We start from the raw sequence: 27,683 nt of genomic DNA, 5'->3' as shown, positions 1-27,683 counted from the left end.
ATGCCACATTGGGCAACTTGTGTGTCGGTGATGACGATGAAAGGATGACGAGGACAACACAAGACCCAGTCCAAGAGTGGAGAGAATTTCCAACCAGACCAGCAATCGAACCCTCGCCCACTGCATGGTAGGCAAACACGTTACCACCCAGATACGCAGGCAGACCACACTGTGAATGCAATTCTCAGACACGGGATGAGTTAGCTGACATTTGTCAGCAACTGGAAATCACCTTGACTACCGTCAAACGACTGGAAGCTGCTATGAATGAGTGTGAACTGTGAACATTGGAAGGACTCCCAAGAGGCAGGTGGTATCAATCTCTCCTCTGCAGGAAGTGTAGGATCTATCACTGCTTGTCCACTTGACTATGAGAGGCAGGTCAGTGGTTGGGGCTAGGTGCACCTATACAGGGAGACAGGGACCAGGAAGAACTCAGGGTGTTATACTGGTCCCCCAACCAACAAGTCTGAGCTGCTGTCTTCCACTGCAACTGAATCTGAGCTAGTGAGACACTTCACCTGTTGGGAAACCTGCTGTGACCAGCATCAAGAGAAGGCGAATGCAAAAGGGTAAGCCTCTATTAATCGTTGGTAGTTCAAACATAGTGACGATAATAGTATCCCTTAGGGGAATAGCACAAGAGATGGGAAGGAACACCAGTTGCACTCTATAGAGTGTATGCCTGGAGGCCTCAATCAACACTTAAGACTGTACTGCAGCAACCACTCAGGGAACAGGATGCAACCAACTGAAGATAGTGGCACACGATGGAACGAATGATGCCCGTCACCCGGACTCTGACGTCGTACTTGGACCATTCTACTGACTGGCAGAAAAAGTCAAGGAGAACAGCCTTGTTCACGGAATTTCAACAAAGCTCACAACTGTGGCATTGCCTCCAGAACTGATCATGGCCTCCTGGTTCTGAGGCGAGTGAAAGGATTAAACAAGAGACTTTGAAGGTTCTGTGATGAGCTACGTTGTGGTTTCCTGGACCTGTGCCACAGGGTTGAGAACTGTAGAATCCTTGTAAATGGGTAAGGTGTGCATTATATCACAGAGGCTGCTACCCAGGTAGCTGACTACGTGTGCATTGTGCATCAGGTTTCTCTCACTTCTTCTTCTTCTTTTAGGTTAGGTGACTCTCCATCCACTCCAGATAATGATAGCTCTAGTGGACCCAGAAGTGTCAGTGTAAGATCCAAAGAAATACCCCCCAAATGTGACAATATTGAAATCCTAGTGATTATTTGCTGAAGTACTCACAGCAAAGTGCCAGGGTTTGAAGCACTCCAAAAGAGCCATGGAGCTCACTCTATGCTAAGTACAGAAAGCTAGTTTAATCCCAAAACTGCTAGCTGTGATATGGGGAAAATTTAAGCATAAAGATTCTGAACTCAAACATAAAGAGGTATTCCAAACAGAATGCCGTCCTCCATATCAACCAACGTGGATTCCAAAAACATTAACCCTGTTAAACCCAACTATCACTTTTCTCACATGACATCCTGAAAGCCATTGATCAAGATAGTCAGCTAAATGCAGTACTTCCTGATTTCCAAAAAGCATATGACTCAATATGACACATACACTTTTTATCAACATTACTATCATATGGAATATCAAGCAAAATTTGTGACTTGAGTGAGAATTTTTTGATAGGGTGGATGCAAAAATTTATCCTGGATGGAAGTAATCTACAGATGTAGAAGTGACTTCAGGTGTGCATCACAAAAATACATTGGGACCCTTGCTGTTCATGTTGTGTATTAATGACCTAGACAATGTCAATAGTAACCTCAGACTTTTTGCAAATGATGCCTTTGTCTATAAAGAAGTACCATCTTTAAGAAGCCGTGCATATATTCAGCTAGATCTTGATAATACAAGGGTGGACTGAAAAGTAATGCCTCCACCTTCGTAACTCTTCAACAGTTGGCAGCATTGGTACACGGCAGGTACTGGCTTGTTCCGTTGCCTCTTTTCTACACCTCCAGTTGGCAGGAAACCTTAACACTGATCGGTTGTGATGTTATAGTGTGAAGTATGGAACCAAGCGCAGAAGGTCGGTCAATGCGATCTAAGCAACTTGCAGTCACTGAATTTTTGACAGCAGAAGGTGTCACCCCAAAGGAGATTCATCAGAGAATGAAAGGAATTTATGGTGATTGTGGTGATGTGAATACTGTACGGCAATGGGCGAGTAAGTTTGAAGATGTTGACATGGGAACATCTGACTTAAGTGACAAACAAAGAATTGGACGTCCTGTGACAGCAACCACTGAGCTTCACAAGCAAAATGTTGAGAGACTGATTCAGGGCGATCGTCGTATCACTCAGAGAGAAACTGCAAGCAAAATTGGCATTCTCCAAGAATGGGTGGGTCACATCATTGCTTTGCTTGGCTGTCGAAAGATCTGTGCATGATGGGTACCCTGGATGTCACCACAGCAGAACTGCAGAGACTGAATCTCACTACCGTACAGCATCCTCCGTACAGTCCAGATTTAGCAACATCTGACTTCCATCTGTTCCCGATAATGAAAGATGATCTGTGGGGACATCATTAGGCTTCTGATGAAGACATTGAGAGAACTGTAATACTGTGGTTGCAGAAACACAGTGTCGACTTCTTCCATGATGGTTTCAGAAAACTTGACAGAAATGTATCCAATTGGTTGGTGATTATGTGGAAAAGTGAAAATTGGTAATTAAAGATCACGTTCTAAGGATTATCTCTGTGTTTGCTTTATTAAAATTCCCATCCGAACAAAATTATCGAAAGTGGAGACATTACTTTTCATTCAACCCTTGTATTTCAAAGTGGTACAAAGAAAGGGCACTGAGCAAGGTGGCACAGTGGTCAGCACACTGGCCTTGCATTCAGGACAATGCACTTCACACACAAAAAAAAGTATTTTATGACTACAGTATCAATGAGTCACATCCGGAGTTTTTTGACTCACACAAATATCTGGTATCAACAATGTATGAAAAGATAGACTGCTACTTACCACAAAGATGACATGTTAAATTGAAGACAGGCACAATTAAAAGACACTTACACATAAGCTTTCAGCCACAGCCTTCCGGCCCGAGCTGTCAGAGTTAGTGGCCATGTGTGCGTGAGGTGTGCTTGCTTGTCTGAATGAATGAATGGTACATGTTCATGTTTCTTTTTCTGACAAAGGCTGTCGGCTAAACCTTATATTAAGTGTCTTTTAATTGTGTCTGTCTAAACCGTAATGTTTCTTGTATAAGGTATGTAGCAATCTATTTTTTCCCAATTTTTGATATCACTATATGGAGATTCCAGTGATCTGAGTATTATACTTTGTAACAACATGAAAAGAAACAATAAAAGAATGTAGCAGGGTGGACCACGTTGATTTATTGGTAGAATGCTGTGGAAACAATCAGTCCACAGAGGTAATTGCTTGATAATCATTTGTGCGACTCATCCCACAATACTGCTCAAGTGTGTGCCTCCTGTACCAAGTAGGGCTAACAAGAGATACTTAATGTATTCAGAGAAGAACAGCATGAATCGTCACAGATTTGTTTGACCCTTGGGAGGGAGTCAGAGATGCTCAAAACTGAACTTACAGATGCTTGAAGATAGATCAAATTAGTCACAGAAAGCCTCCTTACCAAGTTCCAAGAAACACATTTAAACAATAAATCTAGAATATACTACAAACTGCTAAATATTGTTCCATAGGTAACCCCATGAACCATGGACCTTACCATTGGCAGGGAGGCTTGCAGGTACCATTGGCAGGGAGGCTTGCATGTCTCAGGGATACAGGTAGCCGTACCGTAGGTGCAACCACAACAGAGGGGTATCTGCTGAGAGGCCAGACAAACGCGTGGTTCCTGAAGAGGGGCAGCAGCCTTTCCAGTAGTTGCAGGAGCAACAGTCTGAATGATTGACTGATCTGGCCTTGTAACATTAACCAAAATGACCTTGCTGTGCTGGTACTGCGAATGGCTGAAAGCAAGGGGAAACTACAGCAGTTTTACTGTATGGTTAAACGATAATGGCGTCCTCTTGGGTAAAATATTCCGGAGGTAAAATAGTCCCCTAATCAGATCTCTGGGCGGGGACTACTCAGGACATCGGTATCAGGAGAAGCAAAACTGGTGTTCTACGGTTTGTAGTGTGGAATGTTAGATCCCTTAATCGGGCAGGTAGGGTAGAAAATTTAAAAATGGAAATGGATAGGTTAAAGTTAGATGTAGTGGGAATTAGTGAAGTTTGGTGGCAGGGGGAACAAGACTTCTGATCAGGTAAATGCAGCGTTATAACTACGAAATCAAATAGGGGTAATGCAGGAGTAGGTTTAATAATGAATAAAAAAAATAGGAGCGTGGGTTAGATATTACAAACAGCATAGTGAATGCATTGTGGTAGCCAAGATGGACACGAAGCCCACACCTACCACAGTAGTACAACTTTAGATGCCAACTAGCTCTGCAGATTATTTCGTGTGCCGCAGTGGTTAAAATATACCAACCGTGACAAAATTGCGCTAGCGAAATGCAGTGCCAAGGAAACTGTGGTGCACCACGGCGCTTACATATTTGACAAGGGTGAACAACGGCTGTTGAGCTGTGTACAGGTGAACACATGTGTAACAGTTGAGCAACTGACCACCCAGATAACCAAGGGGCTACCAACAGTATCCCATCCTCTGCAGATGATGAAGAGATTGATGAAATGTATGATGATATAAAAGAAATTATTCAGATAGTGAAGGGAGATGAAAATTTAATAGTCATGGGAGACTGGAATTCAAAAGTAGGAAAAGGAAGAGAAGGAAAAGTAGTAGGTGAATATGGAAGGGGGTAAGGAATGAAAGAGAAAGCTGCCTGGTAGAATTTTGCACAGAGCATAACTTAATCATAGCTAACACCTGGTTTAAGAAAGAAGGTTGTACATATGAAAGAGGCATGGAGACACTGGAAGGTTTCAGATAGTTTATATAATGGTAAGACAGAGATTTAGGAACAAGGTTTTAAATTGTAAGACATTTCCAGGGGCAGATGTGGACTCTGACCACAATCTATTGGTTATGAATTGCAGATTAAAACTGAGGAAACTGCAAAAAGTTGGGAATTTAAAGAGATGGGACCTGGATAAACTGAAAGAACCAGAGGTTGTAGAGTGTTTAAGAGAGAACATTAGGGAACAATTGACAAGAATGGGATAAAGTATAAAAATGCAGTAAATGAAGCAGGCAAAAAGGAATACAAACGTCTCAAAAATGAGACCAATAGGAAGTGCAAAATGGCTAAGCAGAGATGGCTAGAGGACAACTGTAAGGATGTAGAGGCATATATCACTAGGGGTAAGATAGATACTGCCTACAGGAAAATTAAAGAGACCTTTGCAGAAAATAGAACCACTTGTATGAATATCAAGAGCTCAGGCAGAAAACCAGTTCTAGGGAAAGAGGGGGAAGCAGAAAGGTGGAAGGAGTATATAGAAGGTCTATACAAGGGCAATGTACTTGAGGGCAATATTATGGAAATGGAAGAGGATGTAGATGAAGATGAAATGGGAGATATGATGCTGCGTGAAGAATTTGACAAAGCACTGAAAAACCTAAGTCAAAACAAGGCCCCGGGAGCAGACAACATTCCATTAGAACTACTGACAGCCTTCGGAAACCCAGCCATGGTAGAACTCTACCATCTGACGAGCAAAATGTATGAGACAGGCGAAATACCCTCAGACTTCAAGAATAATATAATAATTCCAATCCCAAAGAAAGCAGGTGTTGACAGGTGTGAAAATTTCCGAACCATCAGTTTAATAAGTCATGACTGCAAAATACTAACACGAATTCTTTACAGATGAATGAAAAACTGGTAGAAGCCGACCTTGGGGAAGATCAATTTGGATTCCGTAGAAATGTTGGAACACGCGAGACAATACTGACCCTACGAATTATCTTAGAAGCTAGATTAAGGAAAGGCAGACCTACGTTTCTAGCATTTGTAGACTTAGACAAAGCTTTTGACAATGTTGACTGGAATATTCTCTTTCAAATTCTGAAGGTGGCAGGGATCAAAGACGGAGCAAATAGCTATTTACAATTTGTACATAACATAAACCAGATGGCAGTTATAAGAGTCGAGGGACATGAAAGGGAAGCAGTGGTTGGGAAGGAAGCAAGACAGGGTTGAAGCCTATCCCCGATGTTATTCAATCTGTATATTGAGCAAGCAGTAAAGGAAACAAAAGAAAAATTAAAAGTAGGTATTAAAATCAATGGAGAAGAAATAAAAACTTCGAGGTTCGCCGACAACATTGTAGTTCTGTCACAGACAGCGAAGGACTTGCAAGGGCAGTTGAACGGAACAGTCAGTGTCTTGAAGAAGGAATAAAATTAACATCAACAAAAGCAAAACGACGGTAATGGAATGGAGCCGAATTAAATCAGGTGGGACTGAGGGAATCAGATTAGGAAATGAGACTTTTAAAGTAGTAGAAGAGTTTTGCTATTTGGGGAGCAAAATGACTGACGATGGTCGAAGTAGGGAAGATATAAAATGTAGACTAGCAATGGCAAGGTAAGCGTTTCTGAGGAAGAGAAATTTAACATGGAGTATAGATGTAAGTGTCAGGAAGACTTTTCTGAAAGTATTTGTGTGGAGTGTAGTCCTGTATGGAAGTGAAATATGGACAATAAATAGTTTAAAAAAGAGGAGAATAGAAGCTTTTGAAATGTGGCGCTACATAAGAATGCTGAAGACTAGATGGTTTCACTGTAACATTCTATGTTATCCACACCATCGATCAGAGACTAGCAGCACCCAGACTAGGAAATTTCGGTCCCAAGCATAAGCTACTGTTAATATCACAATACTAACAGCAATCTTTGAACTGGTGCCATGTCTGGGAAGCACAGAATGCTCACAAATGGTTACTGGTAATCCATCGAGGACAGCGGGACAGCAGCTGAACATGAGGTACATTGTTTATTCAAAACATGCTAGCAGTTTCAACGTCAAAAAGAGGCACCTTCAGGCCTCAAGCATAATCTGTCACCAACGTATGAACCAGACTGACAAAGACCAATGGAGTCTACAAACAACAGATGACAAGTCTGACAATTGGTGGGATTGTTACTGCTGTGACAATATGGAATCAGTTGATTTTGGCCCTGCTGCACTCACTGCACATGCTAGCATAACATGCTTAATAAGTTGTACTGTTTAAATTTGAAGACTCAGTTGGCCTTTGTCAGTGTGGTTCGTACACTGATGACAATATAATTGGAGCCTGAAGATGATGCTTTTTAGTGTCGAAATTGGTAGCATGTTTTAAATAAATGACACTGGATTACAACACAGCTGTTGGTTTCAATTATTATTATTATTCAAGCTCATGAATGGCGTTGTATTGTGTTCAGTGATGTATTGCAGTTGTGCACTATCCTGGATAACCACTGTTGGCGAGTATGGCAGCAACTTGAGGAGATCTCCTATACTTCCAATGTTTTGGTGAAGGCACAGCAGAGTTACTCCTGGTGTAATGATGTGGGAAGTCATCATGTATGACTGATGGAATTCTGATGGCACACCGCTACATCACGGACATCCTTCGTCCTGGTGTGTTACCTCTCATATGGTGCCATTTTTCAACAATAAAATGTCCATTCACACATGACATATGTCTCTATGAAATGTCTGCAGGGTGTTTCAGGTTCCCCCATAGTCAGTAAGATCCCCAGATCTTTTCCCAGCCTCAAGAGAAGATATGACAGCTTTATGACATCCTCCCCAACCTTATTAGTGAATGAATTCTGGCCAGAGGAGTTGCTATGTCAAGCTGATAAGTTGGCTCATTCTGCCAAGTTCTTTGTAATTATGACTCGATTTTCTGGTCACTGAAGTTGAGATCACATACCATCTCAACCCAAAAAATTTCATTTCATTTTCTCCTCCCCTTCTGTCTGCTTCACCTTTTTTGTAAGGCAGTGTATATCAGTGACGCCAACAGACAGCCATTCAGACAAGAAATCCTTACTATCAATAGCAGTTTGACCATTGTCTGAATGAAAACTGTTGTGCAGCTTTACAGAAATTTGGAAACTGCAGGTTGTTGGACATTTACAGTCCCAATAATGAAACTGCCACTTCAGGAGTCTTTAAATGGTTAAGGTCAACCTATTCACTTAGTTAAATGGAGACAGAATTTCTGAGAAGTAACCCTCATCCATTTTCTCTAAAGGGATACAATTTCTGAAGTCTCTATAAACTGGGTACAATCATCCAATTAGAAGTTTTAAAGATGGAATATGGAGAGTCTACTTGAATGGACAAACAAATTCTACGATGCTAGCAAACAGAAACAAGAAAAACAAAAGACCCTGCATGCTTAAGCAAGCCTAAGAGACTTGAGATACGAGAGTTCCTCCAGAGACTGGTTGTTATCACATCAACAGAGGTCCATCCACGATAATGATGAAGCAAGGCTTCAAACACAGGATTTTCTTTTACAGAGGTTTCTATCATAATCATAATCTAGGCAGTTAAGCCAGAATCCCTGTATGCATATCACAGTCTCACTGTTGCTGAAGAATACCTGGATGGTATCAAACAATAGGACTTCTTGTGCTGATACCCCAGGTTCGCCAAATTCAAGCCTAGGTAAGCTAACCAAATTACAGTATTATCTGAAATATGTAACATGGACACCTCACATCAATAAAGTACTAGTTCTGACTCATGGAGTACCAAAGTACAAAATCACAAAATATTAAGCAGAAACGTCAGATGTTCAAAAACTGTTTCTTTCACTAAATCTTCCCACACTCACAGTGTGAAGAATCAAAGTCCATGACAACCACAGAATGGAATTTTTTGATAGTGTGTGACAGAGATCTTCTGAGTACACCTGTCATTTATGAGAGGCATATGTGCTTTGCTGGGAGAGTCTACAAGGTATTTTGTAAAAAATTCTGAAGGTATCCACAAGAGTGAGCTAGGCAAAGGTTTGTTCACAGTCTAACAAAAAGGGCCAGCAAGCATCTTGTGAAGTGTACACTGTGTGTGACTAGCTCTACACCTACATGATCACTCTGCAGTTCAAACTTATGTATTTGGCAGAGGAAACACTTGCTTCTTAACTAAACAACCACTAAGTCGATAGAACCAAACATACGAACAAAGGAGTTCATAGGGAGCTGTTTTTGATGATATCTGAAATCCACTGGATTACCTTCAGTAACTAATCAATATTCTACTTAAATAGCAAAAAGATAACATGGAGCTGTTGATCCAGGAATAATAAGATCCACTGCATTTCTCACACCACATCCATGATAGATCAAAACTTGATGTCTGCTGGATTAGTAATGGAAACCAAACAGAACCTTAAAAATATGTATATGGTAAAAACTTTTATTTTTTCATGAATGGCACTTGAGCCAGCTCTAAGATATATCACAATAAATGCAGGCACAATTAAAGTGCTAATGTTTTAAAATAGTTATCCCCCCTACACACACACACACACATGCACGCACAGTAACATTAATGCTGTATAACTGAGTTATTCATTGTTTCAAATACTTTATTATTCATCACACAATGCAAAATAAGTGTAGCTTCTGCAAATAAGTACTGATATCATCAAAGCCAGGTTACAGAAACTTCAATCACTTCTGGACAACTTCACTTCTGAATAACTGCCTAAATTTGCATTTTACCTGTGACATTTGCTGTACTCTTCTCGTTGGATTCTACATCATCTTTTGACTTGGAAGATTCATTGCCAACTGTATCCGTCTCTCCCTGTGCTGTTGCTTGATCTCTGCCATTTTCTCCTTTTTCAAAAAGTGCCCTCTTTATTACTTTCAGAGAGACACCTTCGAGACCACACTCAAACATAATGAACCCAAGTTTGTCTTCATTTGCAGTGCTTATTTCCTCAGTGTTGCTTGATGTTGTACTGGGGCGGCCCTGTGAAGTACAACTCTTTTATAGTCATCTTACAATAAGGATGTTTGTATACAATAAAACTCACATTTCCCTGTAACCTGAAAACTCGTTTGTCTATATTCACTCCAATGAGTTTCAAGAACAAAGGAGGACCGTTCAAAACCAAACCCAACATTAGCAAACCTTGAAAAATAGCAAGATTAAAATTTCATGTTCCAGAATATTCCTATCTAAAAATGTATTTCTTTCCAAAATCCATTCTTATAGTTTAGTAGCCATGATTTTTCTGTATCTGAAAATGTACACTACCACTTAAATAACATGTTAGTTTGATGATTATTCAATTTAGCAAACTTTCACTTCCTGGAAATTCTTGGGAAATTTTAGGAATCCCCAAGCACTTTAAAACTTGTTTCCCATGAAGTAGTACCTATTATTTTATTATTTTCTTGTTATGCAGCTTTTGGTTAAACACATTTGCTTTTCTGTTTTATTGTTTCTTTCTTATGTAAACAAATAAAATGTAATAATCGTGTATTTTACCAATCTGTAATTACTGTAATATGTGAGTCTGTAAATATGAGTCACTTACAAAGGTTGATGGGACAGTTAAAGTGTGTCAATCAGTTGAGGATAGGATTTCAACTTGTACAGTTACTATGTTGATTCATTAGAGCTGTGTGAAGTAATATGTTAGTCTTTGCCACAAGTGAACTTTGTGAAACTTTTGTTAACTGGTGTAGCTTACTCATCTGTTATAAAATATTGAGCTTTCTGCGTTTTACAAAGTTGACCACCTATATAGAACTTAATGTCAATAAACATGATGAGATCAAGAAATAATTTCTGCAGTACTGTGTATGTTACTTAGTAACTGTTTGCCAAATCTTGTAAAGACAATAAGGCAATCGAATAACAAATGCCATGAGACTTGCAAGGCAAAATTCATATCAATAAAGCTACAACCCATCCACAATTATGCTCTGCTTCAGTTGCCATTTCGGAGAGTATAAGCACATACTTCCATTTAAGCACTGTTTTTAAGTACACCTCATGAGATGAAACAGATGACTCCAACACTAGGAATCTACGCAATATCATGTGTAGTAGATGTTTTCATACTTAATTTTTTGGGAAACAAGATTTTTATCTACGTTGGCAGATAATAAGGAAAGAGTGAAATGTATACTTTATTATGTGTCGTAATACTTGTAATGTTGATTTAATGCATTTCCTGCTTACACTTAGCTTCTTTGCCAAGATTATCATTTGCTAACTAGCTGTCTGTTTTCTTAAATCTGATGTAATGCAGCTCAATCACTGAATCTCACCTGCTCAATTGTTTCATATGGACATAATCCGTATTCTGCTTATGTTTTCTTCACAAGTTCAAATTCTGATTAGCCCAACCCTTCCTATTCTTTCACACATTACAATTTCTAAAAGACTTTACCAGCTGAAATTTGCTTTGTTTAAGGTGCTCTGCTTCACAGATTTGCAATATTTACTCACAGTATCTGCTGTTGATTCTGCTGAGAAATGATGGCTGTAGAAATCAACAGGTCGAAGAGGAGATGTAATCTTTGCACATGTAAATAACACACGGGAGTACTGACTTGGTATAGCTGTAATTACTGCATCCTTCAGAATGGAGCTCTCATTTTTCAGCCTGCGTAGCTGTGTATGTATCTTTCCTACAAAAGAATAGAGATTAACAGGATGGAGAAAAGTGGTTAGAGGCACAAAAGGTTTCTGTCTATTCTGTTTCATCAGTGGTCAATATAGAATATGAAATCAATTGCAAGACAGGGTGTAGCAAAATAACAATAAATTATTGGGACAATTGGTGAAAAATTGTGTAACAAAGTAAGATAGATAACATATTAATCTAGCTAACTTTCACGAAATAAACCAGATGTGAGGCATTATTTATTGAGTGCCCCTCATTGATTTAAAAGATTTAATGCAAATGTTTAAATAATGGAAAATCCAGGATGGAATAATTATAATATTATGAAAAGGATAGATAGCTACTCACCATATAATGGAGATGCTGACTCACAGATAAGGCACCTTTCACGATTTGTAATTAATGCAAATGTTTCTTATTCTGATACTGTAGAAGGGATGATGATATGAATAAGTTCAGGGCAGGAAAAATAAAATTGGCCTGGAAAATACTTACATGGTTGATGCAGAATTGGTCCTCATTAATGGACCTACCACAGAAAATGCTGGGAGCCCTGATTTCCATACTTCATTTGGTTGCTGTCACATGTTTGCAAATGTAAATCTCTCATATGCTGCGTCCAGAGTACTTTGCTGTGTCATTTCGTTGGAGGGAGTGAGAGGAGTGAGTGAGTGACTATTTGAACGTAACACAAAGTGGTGCTCATGATAAAAAAGCACATATTCATTGTCTAGTGTTATGCGATGCACTGTTCATTAAAAATGTAGAGGAGTTGTTTGTGCGAGAATTTAAGACTGCAAGCATTTTTGCAAAACCTCAAGTAAAGTCTGCAATGCAAACTTAATGGCAAAATTGAATAAAACAGACTCTGTGGTGAATAAAAACCACAACTATCCGAAAAGAGGGTCAATCTCATGTTAGTCCCGTTGTAAACATTTTCATTTTCAACAAATTGTTGGGAGCAATGAAACAGGACAGAAATAAAAAACTTAGACGAAAAATAAAGTGACAGAAAAAAACCATTGAAATTAACAACTTTTCCCTATCCCTATACATAAAGAATATAGCTTCAAAATGAATAGTTTCCTAACAAATAAGTACATCAAACAACAGACAATTTTTACTATTTATGAATAAACAATAATATGTGGTCAATCATAACCACAATTTTCACTTTTGCACAAAGCTGTGACATTTTTAATTGTAACGATTCCACTCTCCTGTGCCAAGTTCTCTTCACATACCATCATTTTGACTTTTGTCTATCTTTGTGTAAGCTTTTACCAAATCAAAGAACTGCATTTCTTTCTTTCTTTCTTACTTTTTAAGGTCTCTTTTTTTGTACCTAAGCACTCTTAACCAATATTCTTCTGCACCGATTGTTATCCCTTGTAGAATTTCATTTGAAAGTCATTTCTTACTTTCCATTTATGAATTCTTGTGGTTATATTGCATATTTTATGGTAGCTGTTTTCTCGTTAATTATATTTTTGCCTGATTTAGTGTACTAAACAGCATGATCATCAGCATTAATTTCATTTTATATTTTATTCATATCCAAGATAATAGATATGTGGTGTAGGCTTTAATGTTATTCAACTGATGACAATTTTTGACTGAATTTGGATAGCTCCCCAAGACAGTAATTACTTTAGCCTTAGTGGCTAAGATTTTCAAATTTTAGTTGGAGAGAATCTGATTACCTGATGTAGTTTGTATTATATACTGAATGTGCATGTCTCCCCTCAATATAAATAATAATTTATCTAAGAAATCCCTGAGTTGTAAGATATTAATGAGACATTCAGCTATTTACAAAATGCCACATTCTAGTGACCTAGTGATCAATGGGATGGTAGTCCATAATATTCCTTTTTTGAACAGATTCCGGAGTGGATATAGAATGACATGAATATTGAGGTTTTCTCACTGCAATTGATTGGCATTGCGAACAACATCCTGAGTGTATTTTTAGCTGGAAACACAAAACAATTATTCAAACAATTTTCGCTTTCCTTGAACAAAGGTTAGCAACAGAAAAATGTAAATTTTAACAAGAAAATTTAAAAAATTACAGCTTTTTTATGTTCTGCTTTCCCAGAGAGGCCCTTTACCGTACATGTAGCAACATGCTATGGGAAATGACTCATTTTACTAACCTATTGAAAGTGTTACAATGAGTTCTTCCTGCTGAGTCTCTGATGTTTCTATATAAACTGGATCTCCTCCCAGAATATCTGTTGCAGTGCCTGGTGTCGAATGACCTGGGAAGAGGGCTTTATTCATCTTGCTGATGCCACTCACTTTCTTCTGTCCACTTGGCAGAACAGAGGGTCGTTGGAATGTCTGAACCATCTCTCGTGCCTATAAAGATAAATCACTTTAAATCAACTGACATTATTCTAGAACAGAAGTTTCATTTTCTCAGGTTGCCTAATTTATTATTCAATTACATAAAACAAAACAAACAACTGTAAATAACTAAAAGAGAGGTAGGGTGAACAGAATCTTGCTTTCAGATTCGTTAAAAAAGAACGAATATTAAAACTACAGCAATCACATAGTGAAACGAAACAAAGTTGTAGGGGAGTAAAAAAGATTCATAAGAAAATGAAAACATGAAAAACTGATGTACTTAGAGGCAGAAACTAGGTGATGATTTAAAAGAAAATAGTTAACAATAAAAGTTGCCGTCTGAAAACTAAAGGTAAAGCTGTCCTCAACTAGAAGGTTGGTTTGATCACTGCACAGGTTTGCTAGGCATGGTATTACTAGAACTGGTATGCCCTTACCTTACACTCCTGAAGACTATGTTATAAGAGTTATTTAAACTTAAGCCTCTTCACCAATTACTTTGTCTATAAGTAATTTATGTATTTAAACAAGGTCCCATTAATTTTTTCACACAAATCAGCAATTATGCTGTGTAAGTCAAGCCTAGTACAGCGAATGGGCTATTTGATAAACATACCTGTTTCCCACAATGAAATCTTGTAGTAATGCTGTCAAAGCAGACCGCAAACAGTGATACACATGTCAAGTCACGTAAATTATCGAGAGCTGAAAATGAAATAATTTCCTCAACAACAGATGCTTGAAGCAAAGTAATATTGACCTGAAACAAATTTAAAGCAGTTAGAATACAGGTATAACAGGTACATACTATAGCTTCAAAATTTATTCATTTCACAATAAAAACTACTTTCACACTACTGTATGCATTATTATTTCATGTGGAGAAAAGCAATAGGGCATTAACAAAAACAGTGTGTTTAAAATCCAGCTATAATACTGAAAAAAAAATTACAGAATACTATATTTACTACGCAGAATAATAGCTGGACTGTTGTCAGATATTTCTCCGCTCCACAATTTCATTTATTACGTAATAGATAATACCCTGTCTGATTGGAGAATACTGTTAATCTTTATTTTTTTCAAAATGATAACAGAAAAATAGAGACCAAACTGTAACAAGCCATTTTAATGGTACTTATTGCGTTAGCTTATGGAAGACAGGACTTTTCTATCTACTGCAGAAGCTATTTAGAATTTCCTTATTTCTTTTTCATACTAATTATGATAAAAAAAATGGTTCAAATGGCTCTGAGCACTATGGGACTTAACATCTATGGTCATCAGTCCCCTAGAGCTTAGAACTACTTAGACCTAACTAACCTAAGGACATCACACACATCCATGCCCGAGGCAGGATTCGAACCTGCGACCGTAGCAGTCGCGCGGCTCCGGACTGAGCGCCTAGAACCGCTAGACCACCGCGGCCGGCAATTATGATCATCTTCAGGCGTTACCAATGTTATGACTGGCGGCACAATCAAAGGAATGGTACAACAGAATAACATTAAGCCAATAAATTATGATTCAAAAGGCAAATTTTAAATGCTCATTAAGAATACCGCTACCAAATATGATTTTTGACACAGAAAAGATAAGAGCCATTCCACTTAACCCAAAACCATCAAATTTCAGAGCACTCTCATATTTACAAGATGTCACTACCATGCCAATAAGCTCACAACTCTACACAATGAAGAAAAGGCAAAATATATTATGTATTTACTGAATAAATTAGAATATTCACAAAACCATAGCTTAACTTGCTTAGCAAGATTTTAAACAATGAGCAAAAAAATGAAGTACGTATCAAAAACATTGATTTTTTTTTTTAGATTTCAGCTCCACCTGTTGGAAGGAACCTTAAACTATACAACTGAAGAAATTTCAGTACTTCCGGAACCTGCAAAATTACTTTAAAAATTCCTTCAGGAAGTTTATGCACATGAACAAATTCTTACCATTAATCACGGTGTTATGATTACATAAACGATTTAAAACACATGATTTTCAACATTTATGCAGTATAATGTTAAATAACAATGTATTCAGCAGTGAACGAAGTGGTACTGAATGCGATCCACAGGAAAATGTGGTGGTGGTGGTGGTGGTAGTGGTAGTGGTAGTAGTAGGAATTTTAATCTTTTGTGGATAAATTTTACAAGGGTATAGGATAAGTTATGATATTACAGTTTCAAAATAGAAAACATAATTCACAGGTACAGGCTTTCATACACATGCAGGTCTAGTCTGACAAAGATGGACATGTAATCTGGCACAGCCTTATAATAACCTTACTTAATGAAATTTTATTCTTAATGACTGAAATGATATCTCATTTACAATACTATGTAAGACTAATAGAACCCCTCATTCTCAGTTAACTACGAAGTTAAACCATAATCACCACGAGAGACATAAGCTGTCCAAGTCTTGGAAATGTTCCATCATGAAGAGGAGAGGAGAGAAGAGAAGAGAAAACGGGAGCAGCAGCATTCAGGCAGATTGGTAGGGTAGACTGTAACTGGGTAAGAGATAGTTGGGGGGGGGGGGGGGGGGGGGGGAGGTAGAAATGAAAAATGCACAGCAGTACAAAAGAACCTCCCATAAGGTGACTTCTTTTCTATTCATGTATGGGGCAGCATCACTATAAACTCTTAATTCATATTTAAGACATAAACCGCAAGCCCTTCAAAAACTATACAGCTATGACAAGTTAGCACTGTGTGTGTGTGTGTGTGTGTGTGTGTGTGTGTGTGTGTGTGTGTGTCATTACCTTTGGTAGGATAAGAGTGCCCTGTGCCTGAGTAGAAATGCATTCTTCATACACATTTTTTGCATGAGGAGTGACACCAGCAGGTCGTTCTGCCGTGCTCCGTTTGCTGCTCGCTTGCAAATGTTGGCTGAAGTACCCATCACGATTCAAAACATTTGCAGCCTCTACTCTTCCTATGCACTCAGAATGCAAATGATTTAATACTGTTAGAGGATGAAGAGATGAAAGCGTTGGAGTCAGTGCATCAGTGAATCTGAAAGATCCATAAAGTAATTAAACAGTGAAACCTTCATGAAGAACTGTAATGTCTCAGTGATCACAATATTATAGAGAAAATGTGAGAATAAATTATGGGAACTTACCTCTGCAGAGATTCTAGGACAAGTGGTGTTAGCATAATGTCAACATCCCCCTTCAGCTTCAGTATAACGGTCGTTCGATTGCCATACTCATGTTGAAGAGTTAACAGTTCTTCTTCACAACCTGTAATTTTTTTCCCATGTTAAATGTAAACTCTTATAGAGGTTAATAACTGAGTAATATTTTAAAGGAAAGTTTATGATATAATATTACATTATATGATGGGAGTGTGACCATGGAATTCTTATTTGAGTGGAACTGTCTGCAGGATCCACTAGGAAGATGATGTTGACAAACAAATGACTCTCTTAACTGTGATCTCAGAATTTCATTCCTTTTATTACATTAATATTATCTTGCCTAACATTGTGTGTATTAGACCCTGAGCTATTCCCTTCTTCTGCTATGATTTTTCCGAACCACAATATTACAAATGCCCAATACTGGAAATTTCTGTTATGGCTTCATTTCAAACATTTTATGAAATAACATAAAACCTAGTGTTGTTTTGTGTTGTCTCAGATAAAAAGTGCTCGAAGAACATTATCTATTTTCATCTGATGTGTGATTGAACACAAAACTTTTTCCAAACTTATTAGAAATAGTTCATATGAATGCTGGGTATTCATTTATCAAAAACTCTTAATGAATTTCAGCAGCTATCATATTAACCACAGCTTCATTATCTTACACTCAAAGTTTATTTTCAGTTAATAAAATTACTTCTTGTTTTAGCACTATAGAACATCTATTTATTTACTTAGTTGTATGACATACCTACAATTTAAGACTACAATTTACGATTATACCTGTCATGTCAAATGTGCTGCTATCCTGGAAAATGCACTGACATTATTCAGAATATACAAAATCAATTTGATAGAAACTACATGGACACATTAAAACATGTTGGAGAATAATGCTTGTGCTTCAAGTATTACTGTAATGCTTAGCTGTGGATTAGGTTTTTTATGACTGACACCGAGATATAAATACCTAAATATTTCACTAAATAATGGAATATTCTGTTTTATTTGTGAATTTGCTAGGATGTAAATCAGTTGTCAGTTGGAAAAGGCTGGCAGGAAAAGTTGGTCATGGTCTTGTTGAATAAATACAAATGAAACTGTAGAGATTACTTTAAAATTTCTGTAACTATGGATGCAAGAAAATTCTGTATGAGGATTATAATTTTCTAACTTATCAATGAAATGGAGCAATGAGGAACAGTGCACAAAAATGAAAAATATTATAAATGACTGACTCTCGCAAATGAGACAACCATCACTGACACACACGCCTTACTTGTTACAGTAAAAGACAACATGTGTCCTCACAAAGCAGGAATTTATATTTATTTGGTGATGATGGATGAAATATACTAATCAGATTATTCAGGTACTCAAAGTATGTTGCACCATCATGTGTCTTTCTTGTAGTTCACAAAATTGTAAAAACTCAGATTTCCATGGAACAGTAAGTACATTGCAATGTCATGGAAGAATTACCCATGGCATATTCTTCCACAAATTGTACTGCAGAGAGACCTTTGAAGATTCATGATGTAACAGTTTGATGCACTCTGAAGTGAGTTTCCACCTCAATACCTAGGTGATTATTTCATTTTGCTAAAAGTAAGTGATGGAGAAAACAGAAATTTATGGACAAGAATCTATACTGGAGCTTCAGTAATTCTACACAGGAATATTCTCACAAGCCATTCAGAATTTCTCATCTCTTTCAAGCAGATGTATGTGCATACACAACTTAGGCTCAAGGAAAATTACTCAAAAATAGCTGGATTACTGTATCTTTAAATCCAGTAAAATTTCAAAAATCATCAGCACAGGTGCAAACATTCAGGCATATTTGCTTCATTTCAATTATCTATGATACTGTTGCATTAATCCCAAAAAACAACATAATATACTCACCACTCTCCAAATCATCTGCTTCTGAGCCCATAAATGTGCTACTGTCCCAGGTGTATGGATGAGTTGGTGTTTTGCCACTTTGTGGAGGAGGGGAACCATGTTCATTTGGACGACCCACCATTTTAAGAGATGTAAATCCTTCTGTCAAAGTTTCAAATTTTGGTGTATACTTACTACCTGCAAACATAAATAAAAGCCATATAATGTATCAACATAATGTTCACTGACAAACTTACGTGAGAACACCAGCTGGAAAAATGAGTGTCAGAGAGAGGGAGAAAAAAGATTTATTCCACATAAGTGCTTCATTTAAAATAAATTATGGATGAACGTACACAGATTTTGTTAAGTGCTTTCATGTTTAGCAGGTCATAAAAGTAAAATTCCCCACAATTTGCAAATAAAGTATCTTGTGTTAACTTGTTTTCCCATTTTTGGACTTTATACATGAAAATGATAAACAGTCTGTCCTATAAATCCAACATGAGTTATCTGCTACTGTCATCCTTGGCTACAAATTTCTGAAGACAACTGTGTAACATATTTGGAAGTTCATACTTTCTGCTCTCTTTAGCGCCTCAGGTACTGTTCCTTCCTTTTTTAAGAGTCACATTTAGTGAAATTACATTCAAAGTAACAACTTTGTTGCAACTTTTGTTATGTAGTTGGTTAAAAAAACTTTCAAATCTTTGATGGAAAGTTAATACAGTCAATCAGTTACCATTTCCATTGGAAGTCGACAATTTTTTATTAAAAGCACGTTAAAAATTAAGTTTAATGCAAAGAGCAGATGAACAGTAAGAAGTAAACTAGTTACGTAATTAGGCCATGAACCATAAACTGCATGTCTCACAATCTGTTCAGCATACATTCAGAGCAATACAAGCATGTTAGGCATAAACATAAAACATGATGGAAAATACCTGCACAGATGTTCTTGCCCATTACAGGATGCAACCTATCAGCATCTGTAATAAATTGACAGCATCCAGTGATAATCACTATGCAATGAAATGGATCATGCAGTATTCCAAGAAACAATTATATATGGTGTCACAAAAACAGCAGTAAACAAACTTAAGCACACTGCATTTTAAAGCACACTACTGGCCATTAAAATTGCTACACCACGAAGATGACGTGCTACAGATGTGAAATTTAACCGACAAGAAGATGATGCTGCGATATGCAAATGATTAGCTTTTCAGAGCATTCACGCATGGTTGGCGCCGGTGGCGACTCTTAAAACATGCTGACATGAGGAAAGTTTCCAACTGATTTCTCATTCACAAACAGCAGTTGACCGGCGTTGCCTAGTGAAACGTTGTTGTGATGCCTTGTGTAAGGAGCAGAAATGCGTGCCATCAAGTTTCTGACTTTGATAAAGGTCGGATTGTAGCCTATCACGATTGCGGTTTATTATATCGCGACATTGCTGCTCGTGTTGGTCAGGATCCAATGACTGTTAGCAGAATACGGAATCGGTCGGTTCAGAAGGGTAATACGGAATGCCGTGCTGGATCCCAACAGCCTTGTATCACTAGCAGTCGAGATGACACGCATCTTATCCCCATAGCTGTAACGGATCATGCAGCCACGTCTTGATCCTTGAGTCAACAGATGGGGACGTTAGCAAGACAACAACCATCTGCACAAACAGTTCGACGACGTTTGTAGCAGCATGGACTATCAGCTCGGAGACCATGGCTGCGGTTACCCTTGAAGCTGCATAACAGACAGGAGCGCCTGCGGTGGTGTACTCAACGATGAATCTGGGTGCACGAATGGCAAAACATTATTTTTTTGGATGAATCCAGGTTCTGTTTACAGCATCATGATGGTCGCATCCGTGTTTGGCGACATCACGGTGAACGCACATTGGAAGCGGTTATTCATCATCGCCATACTGGCGTATCACCCAGCGTGATGGTATGGGGTGCCATTGGTTACACGTCTCGGTCACCTCTTGTTCGCACTGACGGCACTTTGGACAGTGGACGTTACATTTCAGATGTGTTATGACCCGTGGCTCTACCCTTCATTCGATCCCTGCGAAACCCTACATTTCAGCAGGATAATGCACGACCGCATGTTGCAGGTCCTGTACGGGCCTTTCTGGATACAGAAAATGTTCTACTGCTGCCCTGGCCAGCACATTCTCCAGATCTCTCACCAATTGAAAACGCCTGGTCAATGGTGGCCGAGCAACTGGCTCTTCACAATACGCCAGTCACTACTCTTGATGAACTGTGGTATCGTGTTGAAGTTGCATGGGCAGCTGTACCTGTACACTCCATCCAAGCTCTGTTTGACTCAATGCCCAGGCATATCAAGGCCGTTATTACGGCCAGAGGTGGTTGTTCTGGGTACTGATTTCTCAGGACCTATACACCCAAATTGCGTGAAAATGTAATCACATGTCAGTTATAGTATAATATATTTGTCCAGTGAATACCCGTTTATCATCTGCATTTCTTCTTGGTGTAGCAGTTTTAATGGCCAGTAGTGTATAATTGTGATTATAATAAAAATATTAATTTTTTGACAGTGAAGTGAGTCTTGTCACCACAACTGAGAAATCAGCATGTGAGACTGGCAGATTCAGGCTCCATGTTTGATGTCATGTACCACTAAATAATTATCCTTGATGCAGTACTCAACATTATATCCTTGAGGATCTCCTCATTGTGGATCTATGGAATGAAAAGTACACAAAATCTACTAGGGTTTACTCGGTATTGTGAGGGCACCTGAGGAACTATTTCAAGGAGACACAATTGTATCAGACACAAAAGTCAATATTAACAGTCAGGAGAGTGGCGTGCTGACCACATACCCCTCCAGTATATTCATCCAGTGATTCCCGTCTTTTTACTGTTACATACAACTTTTTCTTTTAATGTGTAATTTTTCTTTTCTCCTCATGTTCTATTTTCGACAAAATAATGCACTGCAACACCACACATCTTTTGGAATCACTGCCTTCGGTATCACCACTATCACAACCACAACCACTTCACTGACACTTTTTGGAAGCACTATGATATACAATCCTTGTAAACATTCATTCAATAAGATTGAAGATTTTATACCCAACGCCTCCCAATGACACACTTTGTCAGGTCCACAATGACAATGTGACTTACTTGAATCCTCTCAATATGTTTATATCAGAATAACTGGAATTAAATACCTTTGTCCAATGCAATTACCTTATCCTTGCTGAGATCCACTATCAAATTTGCTAATCTCTTCATTTTTTTCCTGATTCACAAAATTTAGTGCATTGTAATTGCAAGAATCTCTGTCAGAAATACATACTCCAATTCCTTAGACATCAGTGCCAAATATTTGTTGAGATCACAAACTTTACTTTTCTTTGTACTAGGAGTAACAGACTACCACTATTTGGAAGTAAAAATGAAATATTCCATACACTTTCTTGGAATGGCAATATCTGAAAAAATTTCAAGTACCTAAATTGTTGTTTATAGTAAAGCAGTTGAAATTTCCCAAATATGATCATTTAATATAATGTCAACTGCTCATTGCCTAGTGGACAGGCCTCAAACGATTGCTTTGGCTTCGGGCAATACAAAACAAAATCCATAGAACTCAAAGATAAGTTTTAACTTTCTGAATTGTGAAATGTGAGCACAAAAGAGAACGGCAAAATGATTACATTTATTAACATTAATCACATATGTCCAGTCACAATTATAAAATAAAATGAAGTATGTGACACATTTCAGGATCAAAGCTTGTTGGGGTGAGTAGGGGTTTGCCACTTTAGAAGTTGCAGATTAATGATATCCATGGCATATGAAGCTGACAGGAACCCACTGCACAGTGCTAAATTGAAACCAACATGAAGGATATGGTGATTAATTGATTCAATGTTGTGCATGTTGTCTGATTAATAGATGACCTGCAAATGGAAAATTAGGTCCCAAAACAAGTTGCAGACACCAATATAATTTTTAAATAAAACTGAATAAACCATCCTGTTAACGATTTTTTATGGTTTTTATTGCATGCCATTCTAGGATTATAATTAAACTAGACAGTATGTTTCAGATTGTCAGGAACACACTTTCACATTTTCTCTTAATGTACTGCTGCAAAGTTCATCCATAATCAGGAATAGATATTCAATTTTCTCACAATGCATATTTAGCACACTTCACTTGTTGCATCACTGATGTGTCTGAACTGAAGCTATAGAAATTATCAGAGTCATGCTTCACCAGCATCATGATCTGTCATTTGACATTCACAGTTCGATAAAGACATCTTATGCAGTTTTCCAGCATTAATGTTCAGTGATAAACATCCACATTTCCCCTGCACATTTTCTCATGCCATTTTCCATTGGGATGTCATTTCAACATTCTCTCATCTCTTGGTCTATAGCTATGAACTTACTTCGTCCACTTGGCATCAATATCACTAGCTATATGCTCAGTGCACTGCCACTTTCTTTTCATTGGTCATCATTCTGTCTTCCACTGTCTTGCGATCTATTTATTGTCTGATCTCTCCCAGAAGCAGCCGATAGGCATATCTTCAGTTGGCAGGTGCTCGCAGTCTGGCCTCAGTGGCCAGAGACAGTGGTCACATGTATGTGAGTTGTGCTTGCATAAAGGTGTGTGTGTTTTCTACCTCAGAAGAAGGCCATTTGGTCAAAAGCTTAATTGTATAGCAGTCTTTTTGTTGTGCCTGTCTGAAACCCAACATCTCCTCTTTATTGTGAGTAGCAGTCTATCATTTCCATAACACAGAAGTATGACAGTTAGGTGGTTCTAACCGATCCAGTGGTTTAGGAGGAGATGTGGAACACATCCACATACATACACCCATTTTTATAATATTTATTGATTTCAGACCAACTTTTAAAGTTATTCTACTAAGTCACTCAATTTACCAATAACCTGCACAAAAAATAAATACTGCAAGACCATTAGTAAAATGATGGCGGTTCAGACATGTAAAAGAAACAAGTATTCCTTCTTCATTTACCATGTTTAATTATCTGAAAACTCATACATAAATCAAATGTAAATAGTCTTAAACACAATGTATACTTTCATTGTTTCATGCCACGTGCACTGAGGATGTCAAAAAACAATTTGTAATTACACACCTCAATTACAATCAAACCAGTGATTGACAATACATTTGAGGTAGACCAAGTCTAAAGCAGACCACCATGTGTCTCACAAGAGCATTATTGAATTAAATTTTTTCCAGAATGCGATATAACGTCACTTTATTTCAGTATTTTGAACGTTCACAAACGATCATCATTGCCACTAGCAGGAGTAAAAAATTCCCTTTATCAAGAAACACCATCAAGTATTCTTTTCATTCAAATACAAATCTGTGATCAACTGCACAGACTGTTGCTCATTATTCATCAAATATATTATGTACTTCTTGTTATGGGACACAGTTAATTGCTCTCTAATGAAGGAAATATTTTTCCTAGAGGTTATTATTTTACATCAGCCTGCCTATGATGTAAGCCTGTATCAAACTTCCAAAAATAACAGATTAATCTGTTGAAACTGGTAACGTGAAATTAAAATTTTTGTACAGCTGACAACTGATTTTTATTTTGGTGAAGAGTATATACATGGCAGATGCTGAACAATAGTTATGAACAAAATCATACCATCGAGTATCCTGTTGAAATGAAGTGACTTGCCATAAAATTTTATTGGTGATAAATTTGGAATGTAATTTCTACGAGAGGCAACTGAGATTAATGCTCAAAATCATAGAAATATGGGCTCTATCAAATAATTGCACAAAAATTACACTGGGTAGCTATAATGTATTGATAGGAGAGAATTATTAGCAGCAAAAATTGTCATGTCTTACCAACATAAATGAGACGACCATCCTCTGTCCGCTGGAACAGTGGGACTGTAAATGCATCGCAGCCTGATGGGAGAGATGCATGTGACCAGTTTCTACATGAGACCTGAAATGGAAATTAACGCAACCAGTTAGCAACATCCTAGAACGCTGTGACGTGCAAGCTGAAATAATCTCACCTCCCCTGGAGCTGTGAGGGCAGGCACTAAGTTTTGTCACAGTAACTCATCTGGTAAAAGCAGTGTCCATAAAAAGTGAGTGTCTCAGTTCAAGTTCTGGTTTTTTGGTTAGATACATTGTTTTAACATGTAAAGACGTGTCTCTTGAACAGTTTTTAGCTTAACACAGTGATTGCAGGAATGCTGCCCAAAATACCATAATCTTTGGACAGTATAGGCCTGAAATATGTTTTCCAAAAACGCAAAACTGGTTCACCTCATGGAAAATGCATAGTTGCATTTTGAGGATTCTCATGATGTGAAATTTAAAAGCTACTTTCACAAGGGCAGAACCATCACTGTGAAGTACAACTCTTCAATGTTGGAAAAAGGTAATCAAAGAAGAAACTTCTTTGTTATCACAATAATGTGACCTTACACACATCCTAAATGGTTGATACAAAACTGCACAGTCTTCACTCTGAAAAGGTTCCACATCCACCATATTTGCCAGTTATGGCTCCCCAGTGTTTCCAAAGAAACAGCGGGGAAGACAAAAACTCACAACACATCAAATAAAAAAAGTTGACACTGAGAAATATACTTATTTTGGCCATACCTTACTCTGCTGTAGGTATTAAAGAAATTAAAAGTCATTTGACTAAACATACTTATTAGTGATTAGGTTTAAAAAAATCAAAATGGATCACTATCTTCTCATACTGCAATTCTTTCAGGTGAAGAAATTTCAAGTATGAAACTTCCTGGCAGATTAAAACTGTGTGCAGGACTGAGACTTGAACTCGGGACCTTTGCCTTTCGTGAGCAAGTGCTCTACCATCTGAGCTACCCAAGCACGACTCACGCCCCGTCCTCACAGCCTTAATTCCGCCAGTACCTCATCACCTACTGGTGGAATTAAGGCTGAGTCGTGCTTGGGTAGCTCAGATGGTAGAGCACTTGTCCGCGAAAGGCAAAGGTCCCGAGTCTCGGCCCGGCACACAGTTTTAATCTGCCAGGAAGTTTCATATCAGCACATACTCCACTGCACAGTGGAAATCTCATTCTAGAAATTTCAAGTATTTTTAATGGATACACTTTGAGACACAAAAACGCTATACCCAGTTTTCGGAACTTGTATATTCCTTCCTCATGTAGAAAATAGAACTTGGTTGAGGAAGGTTAGAAAGGAGGGCAAGCCATTCACAAATGGGGTTAATGTTGGGAATTTATATATAAATTCTGAAAATGCAGAGTTCTACTGGCAATACTTGGGATTTTGTCTCCTAAAGGTAAGTACTGGCCAACCATCCTGTCTATTTGTAATGTTTTCTTAATAAAATGTTTCTTTTGATACAAATCTTGTGTTTTAACAATGTAGGAAAAGAAAGATTGCAACTTGCCGTAAAGAAAAAACGGTTGCCGAAAGGCACAATTAAAAGACACTTACATAAAGCTTTCGGCTACAGCTTTCATCACCACTAGAGCAACACACCATTCATACACACAAGTTAGCACAACTCATGCACACATGACTGCCAGCTCTGGCAGCTCGGGCTGGAATGCAACTATCTTGTGGGGCACGAGCAGCAATTTGGAAGGGGTGGGGAAAGAGAAGGGGAAAGGATAGTGGTGTACAGGTGAGGGGGAGGGGGGTGGGAGTGGGGTAAGAGATGAATGCTCTCTTGTGGAGTGTCCAGAGACTAGAATAACGACAGGTGCAGGTGGCTGTCCACCCTGGTGGAAAGCTGGTTGGTAGTCATACCAATAAAAAAAAGCTGTGCAATGATTTGCCAGCTCTGCTGCAATCACTGCACAGCTTTATATATTGGTACGACTGCCAACAAGCTGCCCACCAGGATGAACAGCCACTGCCCAACTGTGGCCAAGAGCAAAGTAGACCACCCTGTGGCACAACATGTAGCTGAACATAGCGTGCTTTGCTTTCAATGGCTGCTTCACTAACTGAGCCATCTGGATGCTCCCCTCTACCAGCAGCTTTTTTGAACTGCGCAGATGGGAGTTATCCTTACAACACATTCTCCGCACCCATAATTGTCTTGGCCTCAACCTACGGTAATGTACTACCCCACACCCTCCACCCAACTGTTTCCACCCCCTCCATCCTGTCATCATCTCTCCATTCTCATCTCCCACACTCTTTGTTTGCTGCCCTCTGCCAATGCACCCACCCATTTTTCCGTCCTCTCCTTTTTCACTCAATGCCCCACAATCCTGTTCCACAATCACCTGACGCTGCACCTGTTGGAATTCTCATCTCTGCACACTATGCCAGACAGCATTTATCTCTTATCTCCCCCCCCCCCCCTCACCTGTACACCACTATCCCTTCCCCTTCTCCTTCCCCGCCCCCTCCAGATTGCAGCCTGCATCCCACATGACAGCTGCATTCCAGCCCGAGCTGCTGGAGTTCCCGGTCATGTGTGCATGAGGCGTGTTTGCTTGTATGTGTGAATGGTGTGTATTTCTCTTTGCTATAGCTGAAAGCTATATGTGAGTGTCTTTTAATGGTGCCTGTCTGCAACTAACATGTCGTCTTCTTTATGATAAGT

At 38.5% G+C, this 27,683-nt stretch overlaps 1 protein-coding gene across 1 annotated transcript in view; it reads right to left on the bottom strand.

Annotated features, from left to right (window-relative positions):
• LOC124595233 (transmembrane protein KIAA1109) overlaps positions 1-27,683 on the bottom strand; it is a 509,204-nt gene that overhangs the window by 302,974 nt on the left and 178,547 nt on the right. The window contains exons 32-39 of the mRNA XM_047133891.1: positions 24,956-25,058; positions 19,073-19,249; positions 17,141-17,261; positions 16,779-17,031; positions 14,619-14,762; positions 13,807-14,011; positions 11,470-11,651; positions 9,726-9,978 (exon numbers count right to left, since the gene is read on the bottom strand). Coding sequence (XP_046989847.1) covers positions 9,726-9,978; positions 11,470-11,651; positions 13,807-14,011; positions 14,619-14,762; positions 16,779-17,031; positions 17,141-17,261; positions 19,073-19,249; positions 24,956-25,058 — 1,438 coding nt within the window. The remainder of the gene's footprint in view (positions 1-9,725; positions 9,979-11,469; positions 11,652-13,806; positions 14,012-14,618; positions 14,763-16,778; positions 17,032-17,140; positions 17,262-19,072; positions 19,250-24,955; positions 25,059-27,683) is intronic.

Source organism: Schistocerca americana, chromosome 2, assembly GCF_021461395.2.
Source record: "Schistocerca americana isolate TAMUIC-IGC-003095 chromosome 2, iqSchAmer2.1, whole genome shotgun sequence".
Taxonomy (NCBI): domain Eukaryota; kingdom Metazoa; phylum Arthropoda; class Insecta; order Orthoptera; family Acrididae; genus Schistocerca; species Schistocerca americana.
The sequence above is the reverse complement of the archived record's forward strand: the minus strand, read 5'-3'. Positions and strand labels throughout refer to the sequence as shown.